This window comes from Carya illinoinensis, chromosome 1, assembly GCF_018687715.1.
Source record: "Carya illinoinensis cultivar Pawnee chromosome 1, C.illinoinensisPawnee_v1, whole genome shotgun sequence".
In the NCBI taxonomy this organism is placed as follows: Eukaryota; Viridiplantae; Streptophyta; class Magnoliopsida; order Fagales; family Juglandaceae; genus Carya; species Carya illinoinensis.
In genome coordinates this window covers 40,536,609-40,563,323 of record NC_056752.1, presented here as the reverse complement: position 1 = coordinate 40,563,323, position 26,715 = coordinate 40,536,609, and the positions used below count along the sequence as shown (strand labels likewise).

The window sequence follows — 26,715 nt, the reverse complement described above, 5'->3', positions numbered from 1 at the left end:
TGACACGTTAAGAAAGTTAAAATTATAATTATACCCTTATACTTAAAATTAAAATTAGAATTTTAATTTTAATATTTTTATTATTTGGATTGTAAATTTGGATTTGTAGTTAGTTTTATAATTTTTATAAATATTGTGATTTTAACTTTTAAATAAAATTATGCTAAATTTAATCAAGTCAAACGGGTTAATTTCAGTTTTATTCAACTCATTTACATAAATAGTTTGAAACATGTCGTATTGTGTCATATTAACCTATTTTGTTATATTCACTAATGGGTCAAAACGGGTTGACATGACTCGTTATATTAATGGGTCGTGTTAGGATTTGAGATTTTGATACGATAAGCTTAACGGGTCGGGTTAGGGTTGACCTATATAATATAACATACATGTTTTAATACGACACCAGTACGACCCGTTAACACGATTTAACACCCTTAGTCGTATGTAAGGGTAAATAGTAACCAACATTTAAGGTAGCAAAGTATGTCACCGACATTTAATATTAACCATATAAGATAGTTATTTAGGGACAACTAAATTATTAAAGCCGCCCACCTGAACCTCTCACTTGATCTCCATCGGACTTAAGTAAATTATAAAAATTAAGATAGAAATAACTAGGTGAGACTTGTTGAGACAAATGATAAAAATTAACTAAGTGGTTTTATCTTTGCCTTCACTCATAATTGTTAATTCAATGGTAGTGCATATATACTTACTAACAAAACTAATCCAAATTAATAGATTAGTTAGTGGAAGACTTGAAAAGAAAAGTGTAAATAAATAGGAAAAATGAGGTTATAAATATACCAAATAGCTTATAAAAAAGACGAAGATGTTTTCTTGCCTCTTATGAGATTTAAAAAAAATGAGAATGTGAGATTTTATTAATGACAAAAAAATAGGTTTGAGTATGAAAAATGGTTGAAGAACTAAAAGAAACCCAGATAACTAAGTACTAAGTAAGATTTTTTACAATGTTTGTTGGGGGGGGGGGGGGGGAAATTATCTTTGTATGAGGACATCTTTAAAAAAACTATATACTAAAACAAATTTTTAAAAGTTTTTTAAAGGCGATAGCCCCCCCAAGCATCAATGTAGGTCCGCTCCTGCCCGAATCGTCGCATATGAGTCTCACGTGCTATTCATGCCTATTTTGTACTGAACATGTCTAAAGTGTGGTTTAGATAATGAGATAAGATGAGATAAATTTTAGATAAAATTTAAAAGTTAAATAAAATATTATTAGAATACTATTTTTTAATATTATTATTGTTTTAAAATTTGAAAAATTTAAATTACTTATTATATTTTGTATAAATATTAAAAAAATTTAATAATAAAATAAAATAAGATGAAATACTTTTTATATCCAAACAAAACTAAATAAATGCCATAAGAATATGGTCAAGGAAATATGTGAAGTTGTAGACGATGGGTCTAAAAAATACCCGATAAACTCGTATTCTGAAAGGATAATAATAGGTTTACTACTTTCTACCACAATTTTATTATTCTCTTTAATTTTTTAATTTTTTTTCTTTTACTTAATGGTTAAATGACTATTAATAAAGTTACATATTTTTTTAATTTTTAATTTTTTTAATAATTAAAGATGTTAAAAAAATTAAAATTAAAAAATTAAAAAATAAAAATTTCAATTAGACTATATAAATTATAACAACAAATCTATTTATCATTTATTTTTTCATCATTTTATGATATAATATTATATGATTAATTCATAAGTAAAATATAATAAATAGTTTATAATTATTTAATTTTATATTATGAAATAATAATGAGATGATGAAGAATTAAGATAATGAATAGTATTATTCAAATTAAATTATAAATATATGCTAAGGAGTAGTAAGCTATCATTTAAAACCTAATAAAGTACGGCGTTTATTTTGAATGTTTGATACCTAAAACCTACCTGTGTGAGAAGGTAAGGAATTCTGCTCGGCCGTTTCCTTCCACCTCGCACTCTGGTAGAATTACTGGTTTTTGCTCCTTCGTCGCGAAAATCCAAAACTAGTAGGGGAGCTTTCTTCTTCCCAAACCATCTATGCTGAATTTCTTGTGCAAAACTGTTCTCAATGGGACTCATTGCACCATCAGGGCTGCTTCAGCAGCCCCCAAATCATTATCATCTTCCAGACACATCTCAAGCACTTCAAACCAACACTCATTTACAGTCTCCTATCTCATGAACTCATGTGGGTTATCCCGAGACACTGCTCTATCAGCTTCTCAACATGTTAATTTTGAAACCCCAGATAAAGCAGACTTGGTCATTGGCTTTTTCAAGAACCATGGTTTCTCAGAATCCCAAATATCAACTGTCATTGAAAGAGTCCCTCCTGTGCTTTTAGCAGATCCGGAGAAAACCCTTTTGCCCAAGTTGGAATTTTTACACTCCAAAGGCTTTACAAGCCCTGAAATTGTTGGAGTCGTATCTAGAAACCCACCCATATTGGAGCGAAGTTTAAAGAAACAAATAGTCCCTTCTTTTGTTTTCTTCAGGAACTTGCTTGGAACCGATGTGGAGGCTGCTACTGCTGTTAAACGCTTTTCGGGTATTCTCTCTGCCGATCTTAACACTTTTGTGGCTAATATCGATATCATGCGAGAAAATGGAGTGCCCGAAACAAATATAGTTAAGTTTATCAAAGAACATCCCCGAGTTTTCATGACAGATCCGGTCAGGTTTAAAAGAACTGTGGAGGAAGTGAAGGAAATGGGGTTCAATGCCTCAAACGTGAAATTTGTTGAAGCTATTTATGCAATGACAGGAATGAGTAAATCGACGTGGGAGAGGAAGGTCAATACTTATAAGAGGTGGGGTTTATCTGAGGCAGAAATAATTGTAGCGTTTAAAAAGCATCCCTCGTATATTTTAGCTTCCGCGGATAAGATTGAGAGGGCAATGGATTTCTTTGTCAACAAAATGGGTTGGGAGTGTTCGCTTATTGTTGAGCGCCCGATACTTGTGTTGCTGAGCTTGGAGAAGAGAATTGTTCCGAGGACTTCAGTTATTAAAGATTTAGTGTCGAGAGGTTTGGTCAAGAAGGATATTTACTTACCTACAGTGTTCGAATATCAGGAGAAGAAGTTCCTGGAGAAGTTTGTGACGCCTTACATGGAAGCTTCTGAGCTATTGAAGCTATACGAGGAAGAAGTGGATCTTTCAGAGGTGGGAAGAGAGTGGAACTTATTAGGCAAAGAGTGAGATGAAGGAGTTGTAGCCCATATGAATAATGAATCAAATAAGTTGTTAAATGATTTGATACTGCAGAATCTTTTAATGGTATTCTTGCAATTTTTGGGGTCCAAGAGCTCAACTAATCCAAAATCCAGATTATTTACCAGATTGGCTGGTGGTGCTTATTTCTCTGAGTTTGGAGAAGCGACCTAGTCCAAATTTTGTTGTTATGTAATTTCTACCGTTGGGAGATCTGGTCAAGATTAGGGTGACTGTCTGTTTGAGGATCATGCAATACTCTTTCTGCAGAATTGCATGAAATGTTATTGAGGAAGCTCCTTATATATTGAAGCTTTATACTTCCTTATTCTGTTACTTGATCCCATTGTTCTTGAACTTGCTTTAGTTCATATCTTAGAGGGAAATTCATTTTAGTTATGCTATCTACAATTATGAATCATCCATTGTTTCAGCTTAATTTCGACAACATAAACTAGAATGTTCATCAATAGTCCGGCTAATATGCTGGAATACTCGGTTCTTGCTCTGTCTTGAATAAACCCTGCAGCTAATTTCATGAGGTCGCTCTTGTATATGCTCAATGATAAATTCATATTGGTATTGTGAGATTTTTGTTCAATTCAGCTATGCTTATTGCACCTTTGTATTCTACATAAAGCTGGCTGGAGGTCTTGAATATGGTGTGCAATCCACTTTATGGGCATGAAACATCGTTTTTTCTCATGTTTGTGGCCCTGTGGGTGAAGAATTCTCTTGGAATCTATAAAATAGTGCAGCATCTCCTTGCGTTTGTGGAGCTCCTCAGATATGCTATCAGCTATACTTAGGGATGGATAAATTTTGAGAATTCTACAACAATCTGAATGAGGTTACTGATTATATGGGCTGAGCGTTTTTACACTTAATTTTGTTAAAATCTTTGACTTTTTGTGGAATATTCATTCCATAGAATAAGTTCTAGTGGAAAGTGGAAACTCACACGCACCCATTATAATTTATAGCAAGAAAAATGACGGTATTACTACTAAATATGCCTATCAAATGTGTCTATTTATATATTTTTAATTTTTTTTAATAGTTAAAAAATTGATTATTAGTGAATTTATATATACTTTTTATTTATTTTTTAATGGTTAATGATATTTAAAAAATGATTAAAGAAAATTAAAAAAATACATTTGTAATAGTGTGCACATTTGGTGGGCACATCTGATAGTTATCCTACCATTGTCTTTATAGTAATATAATTTTGCTTCTTAGTTTCTCCAAATGTGTGGTGCAGATATCAACGGTAACATTGATAAGGAAGAGAAATGTTTTAGCTGTAAAGAGATTTTATAAAAATAGATTCATAAATTGATATAATTTGATGTATTATATTAGATTGTAAAACTATTTTTATTATAAAGTAGATCTAACGTATTATATTATGTTATATTGTCATGTTAATGTTTATATTTTTATTTTTATAAAATCTCTTTATGACTGTAATATTATTAGAAATGAAATTATCATTGAGTGGTTTTTATTATAAATATTACTATAAATATTAAAATATTCCTCCTATTCTCTGAAATCAAATTATTTTATTAATATGCTTATATTTTTAAATATTTTAATCCATCCATTAGTGAATCATTAATAATTTCTCAAACACACAACGTCAACATCAATGATGGGGCATTGCCCGGATTACCCCAACCTTCATGGTTAAAAATGCAATATTTCGTATTTTATTTTTTAATATTTAGTTTTATTAAATGAAAGTTGGTATTAACATAATATATTTAAAGTAATATACAAATTATTAAGATTATTTAATATTTAATTATTTTCAAAATTGTTAAGATTAAATAAAGAAGAGAATCTATGATTCTGAAGCTGTAGCTCAAGCTGTGTCCCCATAGAGCCTGAAATAACCGAACTCACACCTATATCCATGGTTCTGATTTAAACCAACTGTGCCACGTGTACAGATGAGGCTATTGCAGACCACCGGGACCTCTAGGACGTTTCATACACAATAATCATTCCACGTTTAAAAAAATAAAGGAAAAAGAAAAAGGAAAAACGATGAAGAAATATTTTCAAAAAAATCTGGAAGTGAAGTTTAATTACAAAACTCTTGCGTGTCTGTGTCTCGTATTTATGTTTATTTATTTTAAAGTTTCGCGGTTATGCCCCAAATTCTCAATTTCAATCTTCTTCTCTCTTTTTCTTCTTCCTCTGCATCATCATATCTTCATCATCATCTTCTTCTTCTTCTCTACCACTCTGTTCTCGTTCCCTTGAGCTGCTCGATCGGTCGGTGGTTTTGCTCTCTCTCCCTTTATGACACAGCAGACGCGATTTGATCGGGGAGCGCGCATTTGCTGATTGCTCAATTCTCCTCTATTTAGGGCTGTTAGAGGTTTGAATTCCCGACCGTTCCTAGAAAACTGAGGGTTCTGAAAGAGATCAAAAGCGTCTGAATTCTATGTTTCGTTTTGCGTTCGGTGTAACTCCAGTGAGTTCCTTCTTTATCCCTTTTGGTTTTTCTTTTTTATCAGCGTCTTGGATTGTGATATTTTCGTTTTCACAAGTAGGAGTTTCTCTCACCTTTCGCTATTGTTTCTCAGCAACCAAACGATTTAGCATCGTTACTTTCTATTTTACTATTCCTTTCTTGCTCCGAAGCTATAGGAGTTTTAATCGGTTTAAATTTTCGTGTCGTCTCTCAGTACAACTCTCTGTTTGGTTGGCGGGAAATCTGAAGGAAGGAAAATGATAAAAAGAATTAGATTGGTTATGCTTCTTATTGTTTCAGCTTGTAAAACGGGGATATCATACTTTGCATAAGCCAAAATAGGCGGAGGATTTTGGTTCTCTCCGATCTAATGAATGTAACCTGAAATCTAGTATCCCTTTGATGGGGTTTTTTCCTTTTCATGAATCAAAACTTTCTTTGACGGGTATGGAACATATGTGCCGATCTTGCTTTGGCAATCTTGGTCACGGGCTATAGTTATCTCTGCACGTGTATAGGTTATATCTTAATTCAAAGTTAGTGTATGAAGCAATCTTCCATTTAAACGGCTTTGAATTTCATTTGTCACCGAGAGGAACTGCAAGGGGCGCTCAAGGGAAGGTAAGAAATGATGACAAGAGATAAATCTGTAGATCTGCCGGTATACAGTGACACCATTTTGATTTAAACGTTATTTCAAACAATTGCAAAGTGTTAATGTAGAACTCACTGGTTTAAAACTTAAGCAGACTAAGGTGAATAGTTTGATAAAATTTATTGGGAAAGATTTTCTTTTCCTCCCATATTCAGAACGTAAAATAAATGTCTAGTTTGCTTACTCTTCCCTTCATGTTCAAAACTTATATGTGCTTTGACTGGCTAGTACTGCTTCATTGAACAAAAATTGAGCCATTTGTTAGGGTTCCTAACCTTCGATCAATTTGCTGTAAGACCCTAAAGAATGGAAAACAAGACAAGATTTTAACATCTTCGTCCTTTGTCATATTAGTTTGTGGATCTTGGATCCCCACGTTTGAAAACTTTAGGAGATTTAGTTTCCCAATCCTTTTCCTACCTTTGATTAGCAACTAATGCATTGAAGTTTTTTCCATGTTGATGTTGGTCTAACATTTATGAGGATGTAAATAATTGTGTAATTACTTTTATAGCTTACTAGAGATTGGCAGTTCAGTATCTACAATCTGCACTCTCCCTGTGTAACATGGTGTATTACACACTTCTTCCAGAATGATCACTTTGTCATATCTCTTTCTTATTCATCTTCATGCTTCATTAAACATTTTTTTGTAAGTCATGCTTCATAAAGCATCTACAATCTTCTGTTCTCAATTTGTGCGCACATGTGTGTTTATCCAGTTCAGTTTCTTTCTTCTACCTTTATTTCCATTTGGTTTTTAAAGCTGGATTGAGGAAATAAAATTCTCACTTTCTCTTATTGTATGTCAGCCAATTTAAGTATGATTTTTTTTCTTAGCTTATAAATTGGAGCAAGCCACAGTTTTTGGATTCTTTTCTTTGGGGCCACAAAGGCAGTGGTGTTGGGGATCAAGATGATTCTAGTGAAGACTCTGCAAATGTTAAACTTAGGTTTATTAGATTTGCTTTTCTTCAGGGATTTTGCTTTACTAACTCACGCTTTGCTTCTTGTATCATGATGTGTTATAGACAACTAAGGAAGTTACTTCAGGCTGAAGTTACTCATGGCCCCATCAAGAAAATCGAGAAGCGTGAATAAGAGGTTTTCTTACATTAATGAGGTTGCTTCTAGCAAAGATGGAGAAAGTGCCAACAAAAGGCAGCGGGTTAGTCCTGGCTATGTTCAGAAGGTAATTATTTTCTAAATTTCTATATTTGGACTTTTTTTTATGAGTAAAAATATTATATATATCAATAGGAGTAACCAAGTACACTGGATGTATACAATAAAACACCTAGCCCATATTAGAGAGCCCCTAATGACCCAAAAAGCCCTTGAAAAACTACCAAAAATACACCAAGCCCGAATTGGAATGGAACACACCTCCCCAACCCCAATCCCTTGTTTCCCGTAGAACAAATACTCAACTTGAACCCCCAACCCCAACCCCTTTGCCCATTGTATTTATGCTAACAGAGTAAAAAGTTGTCAATATAATTGAAATTGGTAAAAAGCAACTTGCTGAAAATTTGGATTCCTTTTTATTTTATTACCATCTTCCTATTGTGTAGAAGAGGAAGTTGTCTGACGTGTTAGGACCTCAATGGAGCAAGGAAGAGCTTGAGCGCTTTTATGCAGCATACCGTAAGTATGGGAAGGATTGGAAGAAGGTCAGTGCAAACTTCATTTCATTTCTGCTCTTGACCAGTGTTAATTATATATCTATGACTGTTACTTGGACTCCTCAGTAAATGTTGTAGGAACAACCTTGCAACTTCATGGTTGAAGTTTTTCATTATTCTACTTAAATTCCTAGTTGGAATCTTGATATTATAGATATTACATATTCTGGTTTTTGTCACTTCTTTCTTTAGGTGGCTCCTGTAGTGCGTAACCGATCTGTGGATATGGTAGAGGCCCTTTACTCTATGAATAAGGTGCTCATGAATTTCAATAACCTGAATTTACTGAGTAGCTCATCCTGATTCTTTACCTTATGGTGCTTCTAATATATGTATTGTGATTTTGTGTGCCAAGTTTTATTTATAACGTTAATGACTGTTAACAAATTACTTTTCTGATTTATGTTTGTTTGTTTTCATTTAAAGGATTGCTGATTCTATGTGATTAAATTTTGTTGGGGTGCCTGATTTTTTTTATCTTCTGTAAATTATGCGAATGATGAGATGACTTTTGGTTAGTTCAATTTTTGTTTGCAAAACTTGGTGACTTGATTTTATGTTATGACTTCAGGCCTACTTATCTCTTCCAGAGGGTACTGCTTCAGTGGTTGGACTAATAGCGATGATGACTGATCACTATTCTATGTTGGTGAGATTGGATTCCAAATTTAATACTCATGTTTATAACTTTATACTCTTATAAGGATCGTATTTTCTGGAATTATCATGCTGTTGGTGCTTTAATTGGCTTGCCTTGGGTATAAGTACTGAAAGGGAAAGGAAATACACCTTTTTTGATGAAATATTAGGGAATAAAGTACAAAAACTTGTTGACTTAATAAAAACATGTTACTACAGCATATATATATATATATTTTGCAGCTTAAATAAGGCTTGTCGAGAATGCAGATGATAGAATATACAATTGTTGATTTAGATATCAGATGTTTGTACAATTTTTTATATAGGAGGGATGGGAGATTCAATACAACTTCTAAAATTATAGGTTTTTTTTATTACTACTGAAGGAAGTTTTTGGCAGCTATCATGTAAGCATCATCTGATTGCTGGTAATTAAAATGTGGCATTTGTTATTTACTTAGAGTGAAATTCAAAATAATAAAATGGGTAAATAAGAGAGGAGCAATTTTTAAAGTTCCAAGTTGAGGCGATGAAGCTGTACAATGCCATATCCCCATTGTCTATTTGAAGTTCTTTATTTAAGGGTGACCTCTTTTCAGAGGTGAGACTATACTGTAGAAACCCTGCTTCAACCTTTTTGTTTGCTAATTGATGATTTAAGTGTTTATATCTGTTGTTATGTGCTGTTTGGTGGTTTCTACTCTTTAGTTTGAGTATTGAACATATATGTTAGCTAATCTATTGAGTTTGTCTGCATCTAGACTGATAAAAAAAAGAGTGCTGCTTGCATCTAGAAAGTGCAACCAGCTTGTGGGAATTGCACCAATTGAACTAATTATATTTCTCGAGATGGCAGGAGGAAAGTGATAGTGAAGAAGAGAGCAATGAGGGTGCAGGAGCATCTCGGAAACCTCAAAAGCGCGCACGGGGAAAAATCCAGAATAGCACCTCCAAAGAACTAGTTGGGCATTTTCCTGAGCTTTCACGATCCCACTCAATTGCATCAAGTTATGGCTGCCTGTCATTATTAAAGAAGAGGCGGTCTGGTGAGGAAAGATCATGCTCTCTCTCTCTCTCTCTCTCTCTCTCTCTCTCTCTCTCTCTCTCTCTCTCTCTCTCTCTCTCTCTCTCTCTCTCTCTCTCGCCCCCTCCTCCCGTTTTCTCTATGTTACATGCATGCATGTGCATTGCTAGTTCAGCTGAAGATTGAAGTTAAAATCTAAGTGTTTGTTTTTGACATCTTGTTGCCTATGTCCCAATTTGTTGACATTGTTTTTTAATTTCTTCTAGGAATTAAGCCCCACGCTGTTGGGAAAAGGACGCCCCGTGTCCCCGTCTCGTACTCTTATGATAAAGATAGTCGGGAAAAGAAATTTTCTCCAGCTAGGCAAGGTTCAAAACAGAAGGTGGATGCTAAAGATGATGATGTTGCTCATGAGATTGCGTTAGTGTTGACTGAGGCTTCACAAAGAGGAGGTTCTCCACAACTTTCGCAAACACCGAACAGAAAATCAAATGGTGCCGCACCATCACCAGTTCAAAATGGTGAAAGGATGGTGAGTATATTGAACTGACAGCTTCTTTTGCCTTCTTTAGTAATACTTTATGATAGTTAATCAATTGTGACTGTTGTTGCTAATCAGCATACCGAATCAGAAATGACCTGTGCCAACCTTCGTGGTAGTGAAGTGGATGAGGGTGGTTGCGAATTAAGCTTAGGAAGCACTGAAGCTGATAATGGAGATTATGCCATAGATAAGTGTTATTTAAGGGGCAGAGAAGGTGTCGGTACCGTAGAAGGCCAACCAAAAAGGAAGAGATACTCTGGAAAGAAGCCAGAAGTTGAAGAAAGCATAAGCAATGATTTGGATGACATAAAGGAAGCTTGTAGTGGGACCGAGGAAGGACAAAAACCAGGTTCTGTCAAAGGAAAGCTTGAAAGTGAGGTTGTGGCAAGGTCCTCTTCCAAGGGTCTGAGGAAGAGAAGTAAGAAAGTTTTGTTTGGAGGTACATTAACCATTGTTCTTAAGCGAAGCCTTTGCTGATAGTAATATTTTTTTGTTCTTGTTACTTATCATAAAAATATTCTTTTTCTGTTGTCCTCTCTTTCACTCTATAATGAAATATTTGTTACACCTTTATTGACTGAATTTGAAGTGAGGATCGCTAACTTTTTGGAGCCAACTTGACCAATTTTCTCTTTGTTTTTCTGTGACTTTTGCTTGTCTTTTGTCTTTGTTTAATTAAGTAGATGGAAGCTGATTATTTTTAGTAGAACAGTTTAAACTAACAATTTTTATTTCTTTCATTAAATACAGGTTTGTGATTAGGAATTATTGAGCACAATTTACCTTTTCTCTTTCAGATCTAGTTCTTAATTTATACTTATGGGTCTTTAGTCTATGGACCAAGATAAAACTTTAAGTTCCTTGAAACTGGTTGCATGCCAACCCTGTCAACAAAACCTTTTTACTTTTAACCACATATTCTCGAACTTGAAATAACTCATACCCCTCTAAATGCCTCCACAATCAAGACTAATGGGGAAATGATCAAAGCAAGAGTTTGGGTAGCCTCTTTTGGAAAAGTTCAGTAATGTGCTTCCCAATCATGGGATACAAGGAATCTATCAATTCTAGACCAAGGATTGCCCAATTATCAGATGACATGAATGAGCCTCCAACAAGTGGGGACACCCAATCATACTTATTGCAGTCATTATATTTTTCTGGGTTTTTATCAGGTGTCTAATCAATTTGTCAAATTTGCAAGGTTTTGTTAATTATAATGATAAATGTCCTAGGACTCCCTCCCCACAAACGAAATTGTTTTCTTGACCTGTAAATTTTACCTCGTTCTTCACTTTGGTGAAGCATGTTTTTAATTTTATTGTTTGCTACTCTTCTTTGTTGTAGATGAAGGCTTTTCTTTTGATGCCCTGCAAACTTTGGCAGATCTGTCTTTAATGATGCCAGATACTGGTAAGATATCTATGTTTTGACAGACAATGCTTTGAATAACAAGATTTTCTTAAAGTATCATGCAAGGACTAATCTGTGACATGACGTGCTTACTTGCTCTTTGCCTTCTATGTCCTTATCATTTCAGTTGTCCTTATAAAGTGCATACACTTCATTGTGTTAAGCGTTGATGTTTTCAGATTTTCATTATTAAATCTCTGTGTGCAATGACATTACCTGAAAGAATAAAAAAGTAAATGGTAGATTACACAATACTTCATTGAAGTTGGTTGTTAGTTAAAAAGGTTTATCAAAGAAATATGAAGTTCTGGAGTCAACACTTGTAATAAAAATTGCTTTAACTAGTCAAAAAATAGAATGCTTTGTAGGAAATATCAATCCTTGAAAAGATATCACAATCTGATTATTAAATCTCCAAAAAACATGATATAATATTGAGAAGCTATTTGTTTATACAATTATGCCAATGAGGTGAGCCTCCAATATACTTTAGGAGATTTTGTTCAGTAAATGCAATTTGCGGCCTTAAAAATGGCAAAAGCTTGTTTTTTACTGCCTTGTAATTTGCTGCCTCTATTGCAAGCAGGGTCTGTGTGAGTTCTCATTCATGTTGTCTTAAAATTTTAAACGCTTTTTTCAATCTAGAAAAGTTATTTCCCTAATGCTTGTTTCAATGTTGTTGATTTCACTGACAATGATGATGCTTGCTTAAAATAATGCCATGCTGGATTACTAGCGGTCCATCCCTCTCTCTCTACTACTTTTCGGTACCTTGAGGTTATCTTTCTGTTTGCTTGTTTCTGTGATATACATATGGCTGGCCAGAGAATGACAACAGGAATATATGGGTTTTTGCTAAGCATGCAACTACAAGCTAGTTTCCCTAAAGATCTGATCTTCTGTTGTGTTCTATTTGTTAGAGTTATCTGGTCAGGTCAAAGAAGAAAGTCTTGATGTCGTTGACAAGTCTAAGGTGAAAGAGAATCATTCTATTCCTGGAGTCAAAGTCAGTGCTTTGAGAACACCTAAACTGGGCAAAGGTATTGCTCACCACATTGGCAATACTCCTGAATCAAAGGAGGAAGCTCACCAGTCCAATACTGGAATGCGAAAAAGGAAGCAGAAATTTTTACCATTCAAAGTAAGAAAATATTAAACTTCACCTCAATCTTTGTTTGGTCTGTACCTGAGTTGATGACTACATGCAAGTTTCTTGTTAGTTGCAGATTTTTGAAACTGAAGCACATACGGATTCTCATCTAAGTGAGCCTAAAAAGTTTGAGGTGCGCTATTGTTTACATCTGAGTTTATATCTTTTTTTATAGGTATTTACATCTGAGTTTATAATAGGTGCTGTTACAGCTTCCCTAAAAAATATCTAGTTTGATGTTGCCATACTACTCATGGTAGAGACTATATGTATATGAAGATATGCCTAGCGTGAGCCCCTCCAAAAAATCCTCATTGGAAGAGTATTTTGACACACCCGTTAGATTACATTGTCCTCTTATGATCTCTTTGCTCATCAAACATCAAGATGATAAGAAATTATGATTTATTTCATTCACAAATACAGAAAATAAATGAGTTGATGGATTTGATAATATATAAATACAGAATAAATCCAGAAGATAGATTTATGAATATGGTTTACATGTTAAATTGTGAAGGTCTGTACCGACTTCTATGAGGCTGATGTGCTTTAGTGTCATATGTATTGCTGTTTGGGTTTTGATTGCACCTGGATACTATTTAAAGGAATTAGACACTTATCTTCACAAGGGGCCCATGCTTACGTTTATTTAAGATTTTTTTCGGAAAGGAGAATAAATATTAAAACTGCATTCTCTATTCTAATCTTTATTTATAGCAGATTGAAGCAGATATAATTTCTTGCAAGCTTTTCATGATTCATTTGCTTTGGTTATGTTACAGAAATCCATGCTTTCATTAACAAGTCACCTAATGTGGTGAACCATCAGTTCCAGCATTGCAAACTATTAGGAAGGAGGCCAGCATTTAGATCAAGCAAACCTGTAGCAGCCTCCTTCCTTCCCTGTCTAGGCTTGTTAGATTACCCCTAATCAACTGCAGGCCTTGGACATTTATGTGGAACCAGAAAATTGCCTAGATGAGTGTCATCAAGACTTGAACCAAAGACCTCATATACAACAGGGCTTTGATAGGTTGGTGAACCATAAGACTGAACACCTCAAGCCATTAGGAAGTAGGCTGATACATCAAGCAAATCATTGAAAGTTTTGAGTTCTAGGTTATGGTCATTTTTCTTCAGTTCTTTGAAAGTTTCTAATGGAGTACAGACCTTAAGTTGAAATTAGTTACCATGTCTTTATTTACCATATTTTATAAGTTGCTTATTACAGGAATTCTGAATAAATTGTGTTCTTTGTATCCTGTTCATATTCTTAATTGGAAACCTGGTGTCTATGCATCCTGCCCTTTTTTGTAGGCTACTGCTGAAGTAAAGGTGTCTTTGAGTAAAGGCAAACGCTCCTCTCATAATACTACACAATCAAAATCTGGAAAGATGGTGAAACCTATGGAACATACGTCGTCAAGTACTGATCTTGGAAGGGAAAGGAATGATTCAGCTCTATCAACTTTACAGGTTTCATCAACAGACCAGGTCAAACCACCAACTAAAGTTAGGAGTAGACGGAAGATGGAGGTACAGAAACCAGTGATACAGAATGATTCAAAGTCTTCTGGAAATACATTTAATGAACATCCCAATATACCCATTCCTTCCCTCCAAGACAGAGTACTTGCTCTCAAGGTTGAATATTCATCATCATTTGTATTGCCATGAAATTGAGTCTCTTGAATATTTTGATTATGTTTCTTATATAGTTTTACATTACAGGAAAAGCTCTCTAATTCCCTATCTTGGTATCAAGCACAGAGATGGTGCACTTTTGAGTGGTTCTACAGTGCTATCGATTACCCATGGTTTGCGAAAAGGGAATTCATGGAGTACTTGGACCACGTTGGATTGGGTCATGTTCCAAGATTAACCCGTGTTGAATGGGGTGTCATAAGGAGGTATTTAGCCCTCTATCCTTCTTATGTTTGATGTTCATACTATGCTTTCTCACATTCTTGATCAAATGTCTTCTACCATGTGATTGATTTGTGATATCTTGTTTCTGCAGTTCACTTGGCAGACCCCGGAGATTTTCCGTCCAATTTCTGAAGGAAGAAAGAGAGAAGCTATATCAATACCGGGACTCTGTTAGAAAACATTATGCTGAACTACGTGCTGGTACCAGGGAAGGACTTCCAACTGATTTAGCTCGTCCTTTATCAGTTGGACAACGTGTTATTGCTCTTCATCCGGGGACAAGAGAAATTCATGATGGAAGTGTATTAACTGTTGACCATAGTAGGTGTCGTATTCAGTTTGACCGGCCTGAACTAGGGGTTGAATTTGTCATGGTATTTTTTTTATTCCTTATTATGTTGTTCCTACATTTTACATTCTTACCTGTTTGAAAGCTTTAAAGAACTGGCCCAGTTAAGAAGTTTGTTTTTTGAATATAAAAAAAGAATGGGATACGAAGACAATGAATTAATGCCTAAAATCTTAAGAAATTTTCTTGATTCGGTGATTTGGTTTTTTTCCTTTGGCTTGACAATACTAGATGGGTGGTTTTGCTGGTGTATTTTATTTTAATGATGTTGTCCTATGCTTGTGGGTACAGGGTTTGGACCTTTTCAAATTTTGTTTTCTACATTTTAATGCCCATTACTTACTGTTAAAGTATAGCATTAGTTGTAGCTCATGCACATTAATTTGAATTTGTTGTTCCACTCATTGTTCTAATATGTTTGGTAGTCATTTTGGTGCATGTATCTGTGAGGCTTTTCTAGGATGAGACAGGAACTCCTCTGTTTTCTTATCAGATAACTTAAAAGAATGTCAAAAGACAGTTTGAGCATAATGTGGCTTATGATGAGATAGGAATACTTGCAAATGTATGTATTTGTGATATAAAACGTGCCTTCTCTTTCTCGACTTTGTTTTTGCTAAGAAGGTTTGTTTTTGGGTAAGTTAGCTAAGATGGTTTTATGATAAACTATGTGATTGAATTTCAGTCCTTTATTGTGTATGCATTCTGTTTGTCATTTTGTGTTGTTCCTTAAGGGATTGCATGGTGAAATTGATTTTTTCATCACAGGATATTGATTGCATGCCTTCAAATCCGTTGGACAATATGCCTGCGTCTCTTAAAAGGCACAACACCGCAGTCAATAAATTATTCGAGAACTGCCATGAGTTCAAGACTAAATTTGCCCCTAGTGAGAACCTGGAGAGCATAGATGGTTCTTATACATCCCCATCATGCCATCACCACATCAGCAAGTTTTTAAAGCAGGTGAAAGTCAGCAGTTTCTGGAATTTATAGTCTTCTTTTCTTTTTTTGTGCCCCCAATTTTGGTTGTGCATTCGGCATTGGAAAATAAATGTTGCTTTTAATGTACATTATGAATTTCATTATTTCAGTCTTTCAGAGATCTTGATGTGTGTGGGGGAGCATGTGCTTTGGACAAACCATCAAAACTACTCTGCTCATATTCTGTTGGATGAATGCCATTTTTAACTCTTTATTGGATCATGTTCATGTTGCTCAGAACTGTTCTGCTAATGTTGTTTTCAGTTGACCCCAATCATCTGTCTGGTTGCAGATGTCCTTCTCTCCCATTTATAGGGCCTAATTTTCTGTTGTCCATTTTGTCTAACTGCCCAAACCTATGGTCTCATATTTTGCCACTCTAGAAAAATTTGACATGGGAAAATGTCTGAAAGCAAAAATATTGTGTTATTGACTAGACCAAAACTGTCTTGGTCAGGCTGGTTCACCAAGTTCTAGCGTGCAAGTTAAAGTAAGGCCTGGTGAAATCACTAATTCTCAACAAGCAGCAAATTCTCAACTTTCACTTCTTGCTCAGATCCAGGCAAAGGAAGCCGATGTACAGGCTCTTTCTGTATTGACTTCTTCTCTTGACAAAAAGGTTGTACTGCATAATATATATATATATAGAAGAATGGGTTTTATATTACAAGTTTGAGCTGATGGATCATGTTAAAACTTGTAGAAAGCCGTGGTGTCTGAGCTGAGGTGCATGAATGATGCGGTTTTTGAAAACCAGAAAGATGGGGATAACTCTCTCAAGGATTCAGAACATTTTAAGAAGCAATATGCTGCAGTACTCTTACAGTTACATGAAGTCAACGAGCAGGCATGAATTTCTTTTTAATGACTTTCAGACTTGACTCTTCTTATAGCATTTGTGCTACTTTGCTTTGACCGTGCAGCAATTGCTTGAGTTTATTGCATTTCTTGTGCAGGTTTCTTCTGCTCTATTTTGCTTGAGGCAGCGCAACACGTATCAAGAGAGCTCCTCACTTATGTTGTTGAAGCCCATGTCTGGTTTAGGTGATGCCAGTGGCCAGTCAAACTCTTTTGATTGTTCAACTTGTCATATCCAAGATTCTGGACCTCATGTTGTTGAAATTGTTGAAAGCTCAAGAACAAAAGCTCAAACTATGGTTGATGTGGCTATGCGGGTATGGATACAGCATTTTAGTCTCACTTAAAAAAAAAAAAAAAAATTGCTATTGTTCAAATATCCATCTTATTTTATTTTACAATTTTTTTTCTTTCAAATTTGACTCATTTTTTACCATTTGGTTGGACTATCATGTTTTAACATTGTTGTTTGGATACAAATAGTAGAACATGCTAGAAAGCGCTTGATGGAAGTGCCCCACCTCCATTATAGTGAATCTCTCATTGCATTAGGGAGTTCCATGCCCCTACAATTTTAGATATGCATAATTGGTCCTAAATTGGAAAATTCAATGGAAATATTCTGTTAGACCTAGGGATGCATTCTATTGTGTAGGAATATACGGATGATAGATGGTTTAGTTTCAGGCTATTTTCTGAAATTTCTGAAAAAAATAATATTTTCTTTATAAAAATAAGCTTTTGTATGGGCCGCACTGACATTTTGTTTACAAGGTTAGTCCATGTAGTGGCCACTTCAGTTCTCTAGTTTTCAATGCAGTGCTTCTGACTATGATTTTCTATTGACTTCAGGCTGTTTCATCTTTTAAAAATGGGGGAGCTACCATTGAAATGATTGAGGAAGCTATAGATTTTGTAAATAATCAGCTTTCAGTAGATGATTCTAGCGTGTTGGCCAGGAGTAGTGCTGCTCCTGCAGATTCAACTCATATTACTACTCCGGTCTCTCAGGACCGATCAACTGCCTGTACGTCGGCAACTACTCATGCACCTGATCCTAAGTCAGACAGATTGACTGACCAAAATGAAGCAAAAATTCCTTCGGAATTAATTGCTCATTGTGTTGCAACTTTGCTCATGATTCAGGTAAATTCTACTATATGTTCCATAATTTTCTGTTCACGATCCTAAATCTGTTGACACCAAATTAAAAGGTTAGATATGCTGCAACTTGCTATTGTTTGGTAGTGTTTCATAATTCAAACTAGCTATATCCCTAAACACCATCCTACCACAGTGCCTTTTTGTCACTTATTTAGAATTTTAAAAAGTGCCTTTATCTGCTTTTGCCATATTTATTTATTTTTTGTTGTAACGGAATCACCTGTGAACTTTGGTTACTGCACTGGTTCTAGTTTGTAGCAAATGATCATTTTGTCCCTAAACGATATCTAGTTCTCGGATGTTAGGCATTTTGAAAAGGCCAATACTTTTCTCCCAAGTTCCTTCCTCATGAATAAGGGGAAGAGCATGAGTTCACTTGGTGTGAGTTGTATTTGCCTACCAAAAAAGGAAAAGAGACGTATTTGGATGAATTGTGTTACCCTGTCCTAAAGAAGATGGGCATCTTTAGGTATGTTCATGGTGGGGTACAGCTATTTTCTTTTTATCACTAAAACAAGGACTGAGGATAAAAATAGGCATACGGGACATACACAAGAGTAACACCTAAGCATGAGTGTCCAACGATACAAGGAAATTATGGCTATTCAAGCCATCGAAATGGATTCAAATTGACCAATGAAATAAATTATTAAAAAGCAGAAGTCTAAGCTCGTCCATTGACTGTTGATGATCCTCGAAGCTTCTTTCATCTCACTCCCTCCAAAGACACCTCAGACAAATTGGGACCATTTTCCATACTGCCGCGATTTGAGCATTACCTTGCAGCCCATTCCAACTTGCTAGGAAGTCAACAACCCTTCTCCCACTCTGGCAAAGAATTCATTCCATAGCAATGAAGTAGCAGGTGATCAACTGTCTCCCCTCTCTTTTTGCACGTTCAACACCAATCCATAATAATAAACATGTGTTTTGTTAGTTGTCTATAGTGAGAATTGTCCCCAATGAGGCTATCCATACCAAAAAAGAAAAGCTGCTTTCAGGGGAGCTTTGGTCTTCCAAATGCGCTTCTGAAGGGAATGGGATTGCATTGTATGTGGTGAGAGACTTGTAGAATGAACAAACAGTAAATCCCTCTTTCCTCACAGGTTGCCACACCAACTAGTCAGCCTCTCCCACCCTCCCTTTAGATGAGTTACAAGATTATAGAACTCAAGAGAAATTGAAATGTCCAATTCCCAGTCTTATGCAGCTCAAAAGAAAGTGACGTTCCACTGGGGAGAGGGTACATCTATATTCTTAGGGGATTGAGTTTTTGTAGCCAGAGAGTGATCAGTGTCACTTGGTAGAACAAACAAATCAAGTTTTATTTTCCCTAACCATATGGTATTAGTGGTTGACTGGGATTGTATTGGGTGTTAATCTTCCACCTGACAGCAAATTTGTGTATGAGATGTCGATTACTCGCTTTACATAGCCAGCTGATCTCTGAACTCTGAATTTTGAACATTACGGTTTGAAGTACCAATAGTATTGATAAACAATAATTAAAAAAGGACTCTCCACTAAACTCGGAGGAGTGGTAACAAAGTCATTCTATTTTGGAAGCAAACAAAATATTATGCATTTAGTGAGGTTTTAAAAAGTCAACTGAATTAGGGTTTAAAAAATCCAGAGCAAAAATTTTGCTCGATAGATGTATTATAAATAGAAGTCCTTGCCTTTTCCAATATCTTCTGGTTGTAATATTGGTTGAATATTAGCAATATCATTACCAAGTTCATGGTTATGTTCACTGCTGTACCGAAAATATGATAATTTGTAACCTGTAATTCTAATAATCTTCACTAAAAAAAAATTGCAGAAGTGCACAGAACGTCAATTTCCACCAGCTGATGTCGCCCAGGTACTTGATTCTGCTGTAACAAGTTTGCAGCCATGTTGTTCGCAGAATCTTCCAATCTACGCAGAGATACAGAAATGCATGGGAATTATTAAAAATCAGATATTGGCACTCATACCTACGTAGGTAATTACTCCATTCTGCCTCGACTGCGAAATCTTCGCTGATTCTAGCAAATTTCTTCTTCAGCTCACGTTTTGAAAATGATGTGCGATGTTTCACCCTTAATCCCCTTTTTCCATTCACCAACTAGGGGATCAATGATTCAATAGATGTATTAAAATATCCCAATTAAGTTTTTTCAACTGATTTCAGAACGTGAAAGCCGGCATCTTGTTTTCTTCTGCTTTTTTATGATGTTTTTGTATTCTTTATTTATAGTCTTTTTGAAAGCTTAAATAATTAGCACTCAGAATGTTACGAAGCACTACTAACCACTACACTGCAATTTGAGTTGGTCTTATGCTTGAACAAAGCCTATAATGCCATAACTAGGATCTGACTTGACATGACAGGTCCACATAGGAAGATAGAGGGAGAGGGAAGAAAGGGCTCTGATAATTATATGATACAACCAGGCTCTGTGGGATACCTTGGGCTTTGCTCCTCTTCAGCGTGTCCAGTCCACGTGACCTCAGACCAAGCAATCAAGCAAAATCGATCACCTTCAGAAAACGAGGTAAAGTGAACACATGCATTTGACCAAACCACAAATTCGTTGGAATGCAAATTAAAATTTCGTGTATGTAGAATCTCTCCAATTACAATCTGTTGTTACAATTAGTAGACTGAAACCATTGGCAGATCCCGCCTGCAAGGTGCCGACATGCGAGCACTCACCAAATGGGTGGTCGTGTACTAACAGCCGTTGCCGCATGTTGGTCATACATTATAAACTAATGCACATATTAGTTTCAGGTTTACATTTTCCGTTGCAAATTTAAAACGCATTTTTATTTTTAATCGGTTAAAACATGTTTAAAAATAAAATCTCCGGATGGAGTATAAGCTTTTGCACCACAGCAATTTCTGATGGTAGGGTCCAACCACATCCACACATCATGGATTGAATGGAGAAGGGATCAAATCCAAAGGCAAACCGCTCGCGAGGCATTCCCTTGTGTTCGTGATTTTAATTTGTTTTGTTGTATCGTGAGCATATGTTTTCTTTAAATAAGTCACAATGAAAGCCTTATATAATATGTAGAATATGATGTTAGATGGGAAATATAAAATGCACGAATTCCACAACTCGTTGGGGTTGGTCGTAGAGACACGGAGGGGGACCACACCTCTCCACATGTTAATAGACATGTCAAGCAGCTCTTGGTGTTAACATTACAATTTTATTTTATTTTTTGTTATTATGAGCAAGAAAATTTTTATTCAGATGAGTAACAGGGCAAAATCAAGTACACAAGAAAGTATATTGATACTAAACCTAGTTACAAGCCAAAAGTAACTAGTTCCATTAAAAGAAAAAACATCCAAGTTCAACCTAACGTTCCTTATCTTCAAAATATCGATCATTATCCTCGACCTAAATATATCACACAAGGAATAAAGGGATCAATTTATGGAAATTTACAAATCACCCCTTAAACCTCTCCGATAAGTAAAAAGATCCACCACCCTCCTAGGAGTCACCCAAGCCATTCCGCTCCTACTAAACATTTGTGTTGTTAAGAGTTGTATTGAGTATTATTGAGTCTCTCTCTCTCTCTCTCTCTCTCTCTCTCTCTCTCTCACACACACACACACACACAAACATATATATATATATGTTTTTAAAACTTATATTATTGTTATTTTGAAATGTAGTTTATATATATTTAATTTATCTATATATAGAGTATCTTAAAACAAAATTGGTATCAAAATATTTCGTTCCAGTACCCTAATTGAGATAAGATGAAAAATATGTGAATAATAATGAACTAATTTATTAATAGTAATGAAATAATTTTAATAAATATGTTTTATAAGATTTTGGAAAATAAGAGAAAAAATTAATAAAAATATTATTAGAATATAATTTTTATTTTGAAATTTAAAAAAAGTTGAATAAATTTTTATATTTTGTTTAAAAGTTTAAAAAAATTGTAATGATTATATAATGATAGATAAAAAGGTTGAAGATTGAAATTGAAAAGTGCGTTTGAGTGGTAAGATGAAATGAGATGAAATTATCTCAACATTCAAAAGGTGTCTCAACTTCCTCCCCAATTCATTCCCATAAGAAGTCTTGAAATAACTTCTCCAACCAATTTTTCACACCAATTGTAATGGAAAACAGATATAAAATATGTAGGAAGATTAGATAAAATACTTTTTATAAGAGTGATTTTTCTCCCTTTTGACAAATACAAAATCTTCCAACCTTCTCTCTACCTTCTCCAACACCCCATCCCAAACCAGTGCTAGACTTTAACATAGCCTCCCAAAAGAAGCCCAAGGTAAAATGTGGGCAAAGAGGAAACTTGTCAATCTATACTTGCAAAACTTCTCAAATTTCTCCCATGACCCACTCATACCATCTCGAACTTACCCAGATTTACCTTAAGATTGGACACATCCTCAAAACAAAGCAGAAGCACTCACAAAGTCTGCACATAATTAGGGTTCACAACACAAAACAACAATGTATAATCTGAAAACTAAATTTGAGTAACAGTAATTAAACCATCATGAAGACCTCCCACCAAGAAGCCTGACTACTGTTACTCACAAAACAACAATGTATTACCAACAGTAGCCCCTAGCATACAACTACGAGCATTAATCACAATGACAAAAAGAAAGAGAGACAATAAGTCCTTGTCTCAAACCTCAAGAACTAGTAAAAAATCCTTAAGGAGAACCATTCACTAGCATTGACAAACAAGCAATTGAAACGCAATGTTTGATCCCACTACACCTCCCTCCAAAACCACATCTCCCCCCATAAGATAAAACTGAATTCCAATTGACATGATTATAAGCTTTCTCCATATCAAGATTACATAAAATTCCTAGCTCGCCGGATTTAATTATTCAAACATACATTTACAATTAAAACATAATTCAGAATTTGTATCCCTTTAACCATTACGAGATTTCGAAACGATTATACCTGTAACGTTGCTCAAACAGTTGGCCAGAGCTTTAGAGTTAATTTTATAAACTTCATTAACATTACATTATAAATTATTTAAACTATGCATTGTTAGAGATAAAATGTTGAATTACAGAGTTTACTAACTGATCAACCCATTAACAAACCATATATGTATTATTTCAATATTTTTTTGATTGGCACCGGATGTCTAATAAATGTCTGGGTGCATAGGCCTCGACAAAGAGTTTTCCATAATTGCACCTCGAGCAATTGTATTATTTCAATATTCAACCCAAAGTAAATACTCAAGACAAATAATCTGATTATTCACCAACAAAAACATACGGTAAATGAAGCAACTTTTTTTAAAACTGAAGCAGCTTAGAAAATTCGAGTAGAGAAACAAAAGAGACTCGGATAAAAATATCAAATTGCATACGCTATATGGGTTTCCCAGCTAATCACCAAGCTTTCTTATCGCCATCTTGACCCTTTCCCTCCACCCAAAAATTTATGAAGGAAAAATAAACTACTTATGTGCAGCAGCACTACCCATTGTGACAATAAGCAATAGGTCAAAAATAAGGTACAGATTCAATCGCATGGTTAGGAATCCAGTCATTTCCAAATGTCGCTGGCTCGGCCCAAGGTCGGTTGCTGGTCCTATCTAGCATCCACGCAAAGCATATGTCTCCAAAAAAAAAAATACCACGACTTCCACTTCTCTGCTGAAGCCGTTTCACATTTACATTCTGATCACAATTTGGACTTTCTTTTAGACTTCTTCACCATAGCAACTCCAGGTTCCTCCACGATCTGCAGCAAAAACAAAATTTTTATTAGGCAACAGCAAGGACATAAATACAAGAAATCCTTCAACAAAAAACCTTTCGTTTTTTATTATTCTTCTCTTTTTCTGTCTTCTTGTTCTTGTTCTTATTCTTCTTCTTCTTCTTCTTATATTTCTTTAACTCAGAACTTTCCACTTTTCCTCCATCTGTAGAATCCTGCCAAAAAAACCACCCAGCTGAGAAGTAATAATAGCCCATTCAGGGATCATCCTATCTATATTTTAATTCAGTTCTTTATATTTTTTCACCATCAATTTTCCTTATTAACTTACATCACAATAACTCTATATTGGGTTAATAAAAATATGAACCATTTTAATCAGAAATAATGATTTCATGGGTTACACAGTGGAACAGTTACAGGATTGTAGGATCAAATCACCTGAGAGTCACCAAAAGAGTCTACATGTTGAATCTTACTTCCTGAATTTGATGTACCACCTGATATAAACAAATAAAACAAAATTAGGAACTTCTTTACATTCGTTGATGACTTACAATGCATCAAATACACAAACATAAGCAACCTAGACCATGGACATGGATTTACCATGCACATTGCCATAACAATCAAAGGAACAAGTAACAAGTTGGTCCTTTATCAACAAAATTCTAAAAAATACCTATTTTTATGCACCATCAAACTACTAGACTTTTGGCACTTTGCACCCAACGATATAAAAAACTAACAAACTGTACCATCCAATTACTAAATACTTACACTAAGCACGCTCGTTCCATTCTGAGTGTTAAGATGGATGAAAAATACGTCAGCCAGTAGAATTAACAGATGGGTTTCGATGGAAAGTGAAAAGTGTCAAATTTTGGTAGTTAGAGTGTAATATGTCAATTTTGGTAGTTGGAGATGAAAAATTCAAAACACACAGCAGTCCAAGGGTGCAAATTGTATTTATTCCATGAACAATTTTGTAACGTCCCAATAGAAGGCTCAAGCCACTTGGCCTATACTTCAAAATGATTAGTCAATGATACAATTAGAGCCTCATTGGAAAATTATAAAAAGCAAGAACTTCTCATTCCCAATAAATGTGGGATCTCATACACCACCTACCTTATCCTTATCATATGGGGGTATCACAATCTCCCCCCTTAAATTCCCAACATCCTTGTCGGGCCAGTTTATCGTAGGTGACACGACTCAAATCCCACATTTTTTGTTAGAATAGGCTTTTATACTATTTGTAAAGCCCAAATGAAAAGCTCAAACCATTTGGCCTATACTCCAAAATTACTAGTCAATGATACAATTGAAACCTCATTGGAATATTATAAAGAGCAAGAACTTCTTCTTCTCAAGCAATGTGAGATCACATACACCACCTACTATTATTCTTATCATATGAGGTATCACAAATTTAGATTTTGCCGCCTCATCCCGCAACTACAACTCAGGGTCATACAGCTTATTCAGTAATTATTGTTAATATGAATTGCTTAATTAAAAATGATGGTGAAGACTTAAAGAACTCGACTGCGATAGTCATAAATATGTGAAGATATACTTGTGAAAAAAAACAAACATGTGAAGATATCTGAATATGCAGTTCTCACTATCAAAATTCTCTCTTATTTGTCTGTCATCTTATTGATTCAGCCAACACACAACATTTTAAAATGAGATAGGGAACAAAAAAAAAAAACATGTCTAATGTAAATCAAATGTTACAAAACTATCATTTAAAAAAAATATATATTTGAGGCTCTTATCAAAATTTTTAAATTTCGATACACAATAAAAATTACATATGGACGAAAAATAATACTGGTACTAGTGGAAAAGAGAAGTGAAATAGTTACCGGAAAGAACGGTGTGTTTGGCATTTTGGACAGCGATTTCGAGAAGATCGGGGTTTATAGAGGCTAATCCATTGGGCTCTTGAAGCTTTCTTTCCAGAAATTTCGCCAAAGCCGCGGCCTTATTCGTCCTCAGTGGTCCTCCAGGGTGCGCCAGCCTGTATACATTTACACGTATGTATAAATAGACATTAAAGAAATAATCAAAATCCAGTAAGATTAAGGGGGGAAACCCTAGAAGAAGAAGAGGGAAATAAGGGGTAAAATGAAGGGGACCTGGGTTGGAAAGAAGGAGGAGGGGGAAGGGAAGCTAGGGGAGCGAATTTGCTGCCTCGAAGAGCTCTTCTTTCCTCTTCGCTCAGTGCTTCCAATTCTCTCACCATTCTCCGTCTCGTCTCTCGCGTGTTTGATCTTCCTACTTCCCACCGTAAATAAATAATAATTGCGCAGGGAGACTGGGAGCGAAAATTCCAACGACGCCGTTTTAGCTCCTTCTTTCCGCTCACCTCTCTTCTTGCCTCTTGGAAATTTCAAATTCAAACGTCGGGTCTGGGAGCATAGGAGGAGACCGACAACGACGTCGCGTTTATGTTTTAATGCCATTTTGTTCGTGCAAAGAGTACTTTGCTGGTTATAGCTCGTTTCGACGTTTGAATTATGTTTAAATGACGTGAATAATAGTAAAATTATTTAAATTAAGATATTTTATTAAATTTAGAAAAATAAGAAATAAAATTAAAAAAATATTTAAATATGATTTTTAATATAAACTTTTCATTTTGAAATTTGAAAAAATTGTATTACTTTTTACTTTTTAAGGTTTGTAAAAATATGAAAAATTTGATAATTTAAAATTAAGAAGTACTTTGTATTAAAGTAATAGTTAAAAAGAAAATTGTAAGAAATTTTAAAAATTTCTTATCTCATCCCATGTACCCATAAGACTTTGA

General features: G+C 35.0%; 3 protein-coding genes across 7 annotated transcripts; 2 read left to right on the top strand and 1 right to left on the bottom strand.

The window, feature by feature from the left end:
- The first annotated feature begins 1,905 nt into the window (after positions 1-1,905).
- Positions 1,906-3,707, top strand: LOC122319008. The gene has a single exon (XM_043136864.1). It carries the CDS (start codon positions 2,078-2,080, stop codon positions 3,239-3,241), a length of 1,164 nt encoding a protein of 387 aa, XP_042992798.1. The 5' UTR covers positions 1,906-2,077; the 3' UTR covers positions 3,242-3,707.
- Positions 3,708-5,385: 1,678 nt separating this feature from the next.
- LOC122318990 (protein ALWAYS EARLY 3) lies at positions 5,386-20,925 on the top strand. 5 transcript variants are annotated; one of them, XM_043136832.1, is made up of 22 exons: positions 5,386-5,741; positions 6,260-6,362; positions 7,428-7,588; positions 7,971-8,069; positions 8,274-8,336; positions 8,653-8,730; positions 9,580-9,769; positions 10,014-10,279; positions 10,367-10,730; positions 11,639-11,704; positions 12,625-12,845; positions 12,925-12,987; positions 14,175-14,501; positions 14,589-14,767; positions 14,878-15,160; positions 15,904-16,101; positions 16,577-16,738; positions 16,823-16,966; positions 17,076-17,294; positions 17,830-18,123; positions 19,964-20,124; positions 20,518-20,925. In XM_043136832.1, exons 3-22 carry the CDS (start codon positions 7,463-7,465, stop codon positions 20,525-20,527), a joined length of 3,513 nt encoding a protein of 1,170 aa, XP_042992766.1. In that variant the 5' UTR covers positions 5,386-5,741; positions 6,260-6,362; positions 7,428-7,462; the 3' UTR covers positions 20,528-20,925. The 5 variants fall into 5 exon arrangements, 4 of the variants coding, with proteins under 4 accessions (XP_042992766.1, XP_042992784.1, XP_042992759.1 ...); XR_006244984.1 differs by lacking the exons at positions 6,260-6,362; positions 20,518-20,925 and adding an exon at positions 18,802-19,006 and having other exon boundaries at positions 19,964-20,101; XM_043136850.1 differs by lacking the exon at positions 6,260-6,362 and having other exon boundaries at positions 12,931-12,987.
- Positions 20,926-23,441: 2,516 nt separating this feature from the next.
- Positions 23,442-26,318, bottom strand: LOC122318983. Its single transcript, XM_043136819.1, has 5 exons — positions 26,042-26,318; positions 25,769-25,923; positions 24,333-24,391; positions 23,987-24,106; positions 23,442-23,915 (listed from the first exon to the last, which is right to left on the bottom strand). Exons 1-5 carry the CDS (start codon positions 26,146-26,148, stop codon positions 23,856-23,858), a joined length of 501 nt encoding a protein of 166 aa, XP_042992753.1. The 5' UTR covers positions 26,149-26,318; the 3' UTR covers positions 23,442-23,855.
- Between the last annotated feature and the right edge of the window lie 397 nt (positions 26,319-26,715).

Excerpts from the sequence above, each read along its gene's own strand:
- LOC122319008 (XM_043136864.1), top strand. The coding sequence starts at position 2,078 with ATGCTGAATTTCTTGTGCAAAACTGTTCTCAATGGGACTCATTGCACC.
- LOC122318990 (XM_043136825.1), top strand. The coding sequence starts at position 7,463 with ATGGCCCCATCAAGAAAATCGAGAAGCGTGAATAAGAGGTTTTCTTAC. Across the intron at positions 10,280-10,366 it reads TTCAAAATGGTGAAAGGATG|CATACCGAATCAGAAATGAC; the intron begins GTGAGTATATTG and ends GTTGCTAATCAG. Across the intron at positions 12,846-12,924 it reads AGAAATTTTTACCATTCAAA|TTGCAGATTTTTGAAACTGA; the intron begins GTAAGAAAATAT and ends GTTTCTTGTTAG.
- LOC122318983 (XM_043136819.1), bottom strand. The coding sequence starts at position 26,148 with ATGGTGAGAGAATTGGAAGCACTGAGCGAAGAGGAAAGAAGAGCTCTT. Across the intron at positions 24,107-24,332 it reads ACTCTTTTGGTGACTCTCAG|GATTCTACAGATGGAGGAAA; the intron begins GTGATTTGATCC and ends TTTTTTTGGCAG. Across the intron at positions 23,916-23,986 it reads AGAATAATAAAAAACGAAAG|ATCGTGGAGGAACCTGGAGT; the intron begins GTTTTTTGTTGA and ends TTTTTGCTGCAG.